The sequence below is a fragment of the Plasmodium gallinaceum genome, assembly GCF_900005855.1.
Source record: "Plasmodium gallinaceum strain 8A genome assembly, contig: PGAL8A_v1_76, whole genome shotgun sequence".
NCBI lineage: Eukaryota > Apicomplexa > Aconoidasida > Haemosporida > Plasmodiidae > Plasmodium > Plasmodium gallinaceum.
In genome coordinates, this window is record NW_021628238.1 from 1,488,055 (window position 1) to 1,497,811 (window position 9,757).

At 17.5% G+C, this 9,757-nt stretch overlaps 3 protein-coding genes across 3 annotated transcripts; 1 reads left to right on the forward strand and 2 right to left on the reverse strand.

The window, feature by feature from the left end:
* Window positions 1-1,919: 1,919 nt before the first annotated feature.
* eIF4A (eukaryotic initiation factor 4a, putative) lies at window positions 1,920-3,387 on the forward strand (the record flags this gene model as incomplete). The annotated part of the gene is made up of 3 exons (XM_028671003.1): window positions 1,920-2,246; window positions 2,393-3,111; window positions 3,246-3,387. The coding sequence occupies 3 exons, from the start codon at window positions 1,920-1,922 to the stop codon at window positions 3,385-3,387; spliced, it is 1,188 nt and encodes a 395-aa protein (XP_028527699.1).
* A 1,850-nt stretch (window positions 3,388-5,237) lies between these two features.
* Window positions 5,238-7,673, reverse strand: U2AF2 (splicing factor U2AF large subunit, putative; the record flags this gene model as incomplete). Its single annotated transcript, XM_028671004.1, has 1 exon — window positions 5,238-7,673. The coding sequence occupies one exon, from the start codon at window positions 7,671-7,673 to the stop codon at window positions 5,238-5,240; it is 2,436 nt and encodes an 811-aa protein (XP_028527700.1).
* Window positions 7,674-9,045: 1,372 nt separating this feature from the next.
* Window positions 9,046-9,753, reverse strand: PGAL8A_00228300 (conserved Plasmodium protein, unknown function; the record flags this gene model as incomplete). The annotated part of the gene is made up of 1 exon (XM_028671005.1): window positions 9,046-9,753. A coding segment is annotated over one exon (708 nt), but the record flags the coding sequence as incomplete, so codon positions are not given.
* Between the last annotated feature and the right edge of the window lie 4 nt (window positions 9,754-9,757).

A 9,757-nucleotide genomic window follows, 5' to 3' on the forward strand; every position in this document is an offset into this window, starting at 1 on the left:
TTTTGCAATTAAAAACTTAAAACATTTAGATCCTATATAATAACAAAAAAAAAAAAAAATAAATAAATAAATAAAATAAAAAAGAACCACTTTTTACTCCAGTAAATAAAAATAAGTATGTATTTATTTTTTCATGAAAAACATATTTATTAAAAAGAAAAAGTATTTTCAATTTAAAATAGAGTACTCTTTTTTAATAAAATATATATATTTTCCTTAATAGTTTTTCTTAATAACTTTTATAAGTTTATATGCAGTTATAGTACCCTTTTATGGTATTAAAAATATAACTTTTGAGAATATATGAATATATATATCTAGACAGTGATAAAAAAAAAAAATTTTTTCATAAAATATTTTCAAAGAAAATATATGAGTAAATACATATTCTTTTGATCGAAAGCTTAAAAACTGTTGATTTACTACATTTGAATAGCTATATTTTTATTACTAAATTTAAGCACATTTTTTATTTCATGTAATTTTATAATTATTTTTCCTTAATAAAAAATGCAACGTTTATATAAAGCTTATTATAAAAATGTTCTTTAATAACAGCACCAAAAAATTTTTTTATTCTTCAATATAATTTATTTTTATTTGTATCATTTTATAAAAATTTTTAAAAAATAATTTATTTTATTAATTTACAAATGTAATATAAAGAATCATAAAAAATATATTTATTATATTTATTCAAACATATATATATATATATATTTATATATATATATTTACATTTTTATTTATTTATATATATATATATATTTACATTTTTATTTATATTTATTATTTACCTAATTACATGAGCATCAACAGCAGCATTTTTTTTTTTTTTTTTTTTTTTTTTTTTTTTTTTTTTTTTTAAATAAAAATATTTAATTTTATATTAAAAAGTGATTTTCCTTTAAAATAACATTGAACAGTAACATTTATATAGATATAAAATTATATTTATAAAATTTCTTATTTGCATTTATTTATAAAAAAAAAAATTGAACAAAATTTTGTACATAAAGAAGTATACCTTCATGAACCCCCATATATATATTTATACATATACATAAAAATATATAAATATATAAAAAACTTTTTTTAATTCTTACAATTTAAGTTTATATATATATATATATATGTATATATATATATTTATATATACATATAATATATAATATAATTGTTATTTCCAGATTTTATAAAAATAACATTAAAATAAATATTTAAACAAAAATAATACATCTTATTTTTTTTTCTTTTTCTAATTCTTTTTGAATATCAAGAGATATACATTTATTTTTAAGTAAAAATTAAAAAAAAAAATATAAGTAAGTATATATATATATATATATATATAAAGTTTATAATAAAAATATTTGCTTCTATTTTATATAAGTATTTTTATATTTGTTTATTTATTAAGTTCATTTTAATAATTTATCAATGTTTTTTAAATTATATACTTTATTAGGTAGTTATTACTATAAGTACGCACATTATATAAATATATTTATATATATTCATTATGTTTGCTTCATATATATATATATATATATATATATATATATATATATATATATTATATGTATTGATTTTATAATGTATATAAATACAAATTTAAATAAATATATAAATATATTTATAAATATGTGAATTTTTTTTTAATTAATAAAATTTTATATGTTTATAGAATATTTATTATATAAATATATAAGTTTATTTAATTTTTTTTTTTTTTTTAATTTAGTAAAATATTTTCATGTATGATGAATTTATTACATTCGTATTTATTTCATTTATACTTATATTAATTTTCATATTCATATAATATATAAACTGTTTTTTTTTCAATTTTTATATATATTTATTTGTAAAAATATATATATATATATATACAACTTTTTTTTTCAGAATAAGTAGAAATGAGTGCTAAAGAGGAAAAATTTAATAATGAAAATGATATTGAAGGAAATACAGAAGAAATTGTTGATACATTTGATGCATTAGGTTTAAATGAAAAGCTTTTAAGAGGTATTTATTCTTATGGTTTTGAAAAACCATCAGCTATTCAACAAAGGGGTATTAAACCAATTTTGAATGGATATGATACCATAGGTCAAGCTCAATCAGGAACAGGAAAAACAGCAACTTTTGTAATTTCTTCTTTACAATTAATAAATTATGATTATGTTGCATGTCAAGCATTAATTTTGGCTCCAACTCGTGAGCTAGCTCAACAAATACAAAAGGTAATTATTGAAAATATAATTCATTTAAAAAATAAAATTTTATAAATAAAAAAAAAAAAAAATATGCATATAAATACATGCATACAATTTAAAAATAGAAATAATATTTAATTATTTTCTTTATATGCTTTTATATATATATATAGGTTGTTTTGGCTTTGGGAGATTATTTAAAAGTAAAATGTCATGCTTGTGTAGGAGGAACTGTTGTAAGAGAAGATATTGACAAATTAAAACAAGGAGTACATATGGTTGTTGGTACTCCAGGAAGAGTTTATGATATGATTGATAAAAGACATTTGGGTGTAGATAGATTAAAATTATTTATTTTAGATGAAGCTGATGAAATGTTATCAAGAGGATTTAAAGCACAAATTTATGAAGTTTTTAAAAAGTTAGTTCCAGATATTCAAGTTGCTTTATTTTCTGCTACTATGCCACAAGAAATTTTAGAATTAACCACTAGATTTATGAGAGATCCTAAAACTATATTAGTTAAGAAGGATGAGTTAACACTTGAAGGTATTAGACAATTTTATGTTGCTGTAGAAAAAGAAGAATGGAAATTAGATACTTTATGTGATTTATATGAAACTTTAACTATTACCCAATCAATTATTTATTGTAACACAAGAAAAAAAGTTGATATTTTAACACAAGAAATGCACAATCGTCTTTTCACCGTTTCTTGTATGCATGGAGATATGGATCAAAAGGATAGAGATTTAATTATGAGAGAATTTAGATCAGGATCGACAAGAGTTTTAGTAACAACTGATTTATTAGCAAGAGGTATTGATGTACAACAAGTCTCTTTAGTCATTAATTATGACTTACCATGCTCACCAGATACATATATTCATAGGTATTAATTTATAAAGCTTTTTTTTTTTTTTTTTTTTTTTTTTAATCTAATAACTATTTTATGTAAATATTTATTACCCTATATTTTTTAAGGTATATTATTCGTTTATTAATTTTTTTTTTTTTTTTTTGTAGAATTGGTCGTTCAGGAAGATTTGGTCGTAAAGGAGTTGCAATTAATTTTGTTACAAATGACGATAAAGAAAAAGATAAATTAAAAAAAATTGAATCATACTATAGTACACAAATTGAAGAAATGCCTTTAGAAGTAATTTAAAAAAAAAAAAAAAAAAACAAATAATTACGAATTACATATTAAAAATTATATATGAAACTAAATGAAAACATTTTATGTATATATCCCTTCACTAATATATTGTACTTTCACTTTTATAAATCCTCCTTAAATATTTATTTTTTTTTTTTTTTTTTTTTAGGTTGCTGATTATTTGGAAAATTTTTTTTTTTTTTTTTTTTTTTTTTTTTTTTTTTTTTTTTTATTTTAATATCAAGAATTTAATTATTGTTAATATGTATTACCTTTTTAAGACAATGATATTGTAAATTTTTATTTTATAAAAAAAAATTTTATATATATATATTTTTCAAAATACAATAGTTTTCATCATATAATAATATATAGTATGCATATATATATATATAAATATATATATATATATATATGTATATATATATATATACATATTTATATATACCCCCATTTTTATTATTATAATTTTTTATATTACTAAAAAACGAAAATGTTTAAAATTTTTAATTTGTTACACGTTTATCTTTGAATTTATTTTCAATTAAGAATATATATTTTAAAATATAATTTTATTATTTTTTTAAAGAAAATATTAAAAACATTTAATAATGTAATAATTAAAAAAAAAAAAATGAAACTGTACCTTATAAAAAAAAACAAATTTTATTTCATGTAATACTCAGTATATTTTTTTATATGTATATATATATTTATGTACATATATACAATAGTTTAAATAGTTATTTTAAAAAAATAGACATAAAATTAAATGGATACTTATTTAAAAAGAAGCTTCGTTTAAAGAAAAAAAATTAAAAAATAAAACGTGTATTTATATGTTTTTTTTTTTAATTTGATAAGAAAAATGTAACTATTATTTATATAGAAGATCATTAAGTATATGATAATTTAACTCATATCTTTTTGGAATGAATTCTTTTAAAAACGTAATTGTTGGTGTATACTAATATGAAATATTAAAAGCAGATATAAATAAAAAAATGTTATTCGATACATTTTTCCATATAACAATTATACATTTAAAATTTTAAGAATATACCATTTTCATTTAATGTAATAGAAGTATTTTATTTATTAAATGTAAGTTATTATAAAAAAAAAAAAGTATTCAATTATTATATTTTATATTTGCTTTGTTAAAAATTATTTTCTTTTCTACCTTAAAAGAAATTTACAAACTTATAACAGCGTACATTATTTTTATTTATATCAAGTATAGGACGTATAATTTTCTCTTTTTGTAATTTATTTTTTGACATTAAAAATATTTAAAATTTTTTTATATATAAAGTTTTTCCGATAAATTATTACCAATAAAAAATTATTGATTATGTATATATATATATATATATATATATATATATATATATATATATATATATATATATATATATATATATATATATATTAAAAAAAAAAAAAAATTGTTTTTACGAGTTAATTAAGTAATATTTCATTTATAAATATTTTACTATGTTTTTTATTTTGGAAAATTACTTTTTATATATATTCATATTCAAATTATTTCTGTATATATATATATATATATGCTTGTAACAAATAATATTTTTTCTTTTTTATTTTACAAAGTGTGTTAAACGTTTCAGGTATTTAATTGAAAGTTTTTCCATTTTTTTAAAAATTTATAAATTTTTTTTTCTATTTTTTCACATTTACAAGTAAATGTACATACATTTTTCGACAGAATATGTAAAATATTCATTTAAAGTTTTTTTTTTTTTTTTTTTATTTTTTTTTTGAATAAAATAATACATAAAATATTCCATTTTTATAAAAATATTTCTAGTAAATACATATATTAACTTTTATTTATATTATGATAAGACATATTTTCCCTTTAAGAATTTATCTTCTGAATAAAAAGAAGCACATACTACTCTTTTTTCAAAAAGTCTTCCATTAAACATGTATTGGGCTTTTCTTGCTGTAGTTTCATCTTGATAATGAAGAAATATCTTTCCTACTCCTTCCGTATATGACAAATCTTTATTTGGTTTAGGTATTACAATATTTTGCAATGGACCATATTTTTCAGCTTCTTCTTTAACCTCTCTTAAAATTTCTTCATACTGACTATCAATAATTAAATCTTCTTGAAAAACAGCATTGGTTAATTGAACTACTCTTGATGGTTTTTCCCCAATTTTTCTAGATGCTTGAATTTGTAATCCTATAATTGAATTACTCAAAATTTTTTGAGAAATAGAATTTGGTAAAAGTGATACAGGTACTTCTACATTGTTAGCAATACTTATATTATTCGGATTTTGTGCATATATATTATTTTGATTTTTATTAAATGTAGCTTTTTTCACGTTAAGAATATTTTGTCCACACACAAAACCATTTAAAGCATGAATGGCAACTTGTGTGCAAGCACTATCTTCATATTCAAAAAATCCATATCCTTTATTTAAACCTGTATTAAGATCTTTTATTATGTTAAATGCTTTTAATTTTCCAAATTGTTCTAATAAATCTTTTATTTGATCATCTTTTAAATCATGTGGTAAATTCTGTATATATAATTTGTTATCATCATCACCACTTTTAACATATACATTTTTACTTGGTTTTAACATATCAAATATTTTCATATCAATATCAGGAAATACAGCAGTAAGTGCAGGATCTCCTTCTGGTGGGGGTACATAATCGTGAGGTCTACCAATTCTTAAACAATAATTATTAAAAGAAATGGAATCTAATTTTAAACATAACCATGTAATTTCTATTGTTCTAAATTCTAAGAAGCAAAATCTTGAATCAATATTAAATATTTCACATTTTATTACTGGCATTAATTGAATATCACCGATTTTTACATCTAAACTTGTATCCTTTATAACTGCTAATAATGCACCATTAAAAAAATCTATAACATCTTCTTGTTTGCAATTTGGTGGTATATTACCAATATATAACTTCCTTTGTCTCTTATCATTCTCCATTTCATATGGATTTCTATTTAATTGTGTAACTTTACTATTTTGTGCTAAACTATTTGTTAATGCTAAATTTTGCTTTTGAAGTAAGCTATTCATACCATTATCTAATAAATTATTTTTAAGTAAACTTTCATCAACTGTATCCCATTTAGTTTTTTTTTTTTGTTTTACTTCCTTATTTTTGATTACTTCACTTGAAACAGATCTTTCATTTTTTTCATGTACGCTTTTACTTGAACTTTTATTTGAATTTCTATCACTACTACTGCGTAAATTTTTTTTTTTTATTTTTTTTTTTATTTTGTGATAATGTCTTTCTTCACTACTTAAGCTACTACTACTACTTAAATTTTTACTTTTTTCTTTACTTCTATATCTATTTTTACTTCTATTTCTACTTTTTTCTTTACTTCTATTCCTATATTTTTCTTTACTTCTATTTTTACTTCTATTCCTACTTCTTTCTTTGCTTCGATTTATACTTTTCTTTCTTTTAGATGAATGTAGTTCATCACCACTGGAGGAGAAACCTTTGTGCCTTTTTTTACTTTTGTATCTATCTTTACTTCTATGTCTACTTTTTTCTTTACTTTTGCTTTTGTATTGCTCTATACTAGAACTATGATGTTCGTTTGATTTTGTCTTTTCTTTATTCAATTTCATTTTCTCATTTATTTCATTATTTAACATTTCTTTACTTCTTTTTCTATTTTTTTTTTCATTAATTTCACTATTTACTACTGTTTCTTCATTTTTATCTTTGTTTTTTTTTTCTTCTACTAATTTGTTTATTTCTATTCCTAACTCACTAAATTTTTTTTCGCTATTTTCTTTTTTTTTATCATAATCATTATCCCTTTTTCTGCTACTTACTTCCTCTTTATTATTTTTTTCACTTTTTCTATTTGTATCATTTAAATTTGTATTTACATCGTTTTCATAAATGTGCTTATCATTTTTCTTATTAATATTATTTTCTTCTGATGGTTTTTCATATATATTCGAATGACCGTTCATTTTTTTTAGAGCTGTAGTAGAATTACTGTTTGAATTAGAATTAGTTACTTCATATTTTATTTCATATCTATTATCATTTTCTTCTTTATTTAAATCTGTATTTTTATTATAATCATTATTTAATTCACTTGTATCATTATCATTTTTTGAATTATTTTTAAAAGAATTGATACTTTCTTTTCTTGTTATATTCTTTATATTATTAGTTTTACTAATTTTTTCTTTTATTAAATGATTATTTTTTTCAACATTTTTAGCGTTATTTACATAATTTTTGTCATTCATTTTAATTTTATAGAAAATTCATTATACTTGTGTATTATTTTTTTTCTGTTAAATTAAGTATATATAAAAATTTATAAAAAATATATTTTTAAAAACTTTCTTTTCTATATATTTTTAAAAATATATTTTTAAGTAATAATATATATATAACATAAAAAAAAAAAAAAAAAAAAAAATTTTATGTATATATGTAAGTAATAAAAAAAAAAAAAAAAAAAATTGCTATCTATAATTTGTATTCAATTTAAAAAAAAAAAAAAAAAAAAATAGTAATTCTTAATATATGCTATTATATTTAAAATATTAAATTGATAAATTATTATTTATGAAAAATTCTTTACTTTAAAAAAAAATTTATGAGTAATAATAATTATTTTATTACATGCTTTTTTTTTTAATTATATTTAAATTATATAAAAATTTTAAATATGTAATAAAAGAAATTTAAAATATTTTTACTAAAGCAATAATATATACTATTTTATTGTATTTAAAATCGATTAAGTAAATTAAAATATTAGATATAGAAAATAGTTATTTTTTTTTTCTTTTAAATTACGTGTTTTTAAATGTTAACAATCTTTCACTATCTTTTCATACATATTGATTCTAAAAAAGATAATTTTTATAATTATGAAAATGAGAAACATTTATAATAACTATTTTATTTGATATAGAGATATTTGTATTATATATATATATATATATTTTTTTTTTTATATATATTCTTAATATTTTATATATTATATTACTTTTATTTTGTCCTTTCTTTTAACAAATTATAGATGTGTGAACAAAAAGAAAACGTTTATAAGAATACAAGAAATTATTTATAAATGAAACTCTAAATATTTTTTTTCATTTATAAGATGATGTAAGTTTGTACAAACATAAAGGTGTAACAAACTTAATTTTTAATATTTCAACTTAAGAAAAAAAAAAAAAAAACCTTTTAAAAAACAATTTTTTAAATATGAAATATCATACAATATTTTATCTAGAAAAAAAAAATATATATATATATGCAATATTGTTCTCTTAATAATTATTAAAAATTTATTAAATACACACTTATTTAATTTTGTAACTTAAGTAGTAAAAAAAGAGAAACAAAATATAAAATTTTGAAATACTTTTCTTATACATATATATATATATATATAAGATTATTAAATTTTAATAAAAAAAAGTAAATATATTTTTTTTTTTTTTTTTTTTTCTTTTGATAAATTGAATGCTTATATTCCAAATTTTTTATTTTTTTTATCTAAAAGTTAAAACAAAATCTGTAATATATATATATATGTATTTATAGAACATAGGAATATATTTAGCTTATAGGAAAAAAAGAAAATCTTTATTATAATTTTGGTTACGTATCATCATAAAAATCATTTTTTTTTTTTATGTCATTTTTCAAGTTTTCAAAAACTGGTAAATTAGGTTCATCAACATCTTTATAATCATTTTTTGCATTTTTCGGTATTAAATGAAAATTTTCATTTTTATAATTTTTATTTCTTTTATAAAAATTTTTAGATAAATAATTTCTTGAATATGAATTATATTTTTTTTCCATCATATAAAAAAAGTGAAAACTATGAGGAGCTTCAAAAAAATTTTTTTTCATAATTTCTACTTCAGTTTCAGTTATTAATTTCATTTTAATCTGATTATGTTTAGTAAAAATATGATTAGGGACATCTTTTATATTATGGAAAAGCTTTTTACATTTGGCACATCTTATTTCATTTTCATTATTATTAGTTTTTAATATGTAATTCTTTTTAAGTATATTAAAAAATTCTTTTGTTTTTTCTATATCTATATTTTTGTTATAATCAGCTTTTAATGCATCATTAATTTCTTCATCAAAGTTAATTAACCACTTTAATTGATAATCAGAAATTAATTCATTATTATATATTTTTTTCATATTCTGTAATTTATTATTATCACTTTTTTTTTCTTTACAGTTTTCATTATGTATATTATTTATATCATCACATATGTTTCTGCTATTATCATCAGTTATATTATTTTTTTCTAATTCATTGTTTAAATTTGAATATTCTCCTAAAATA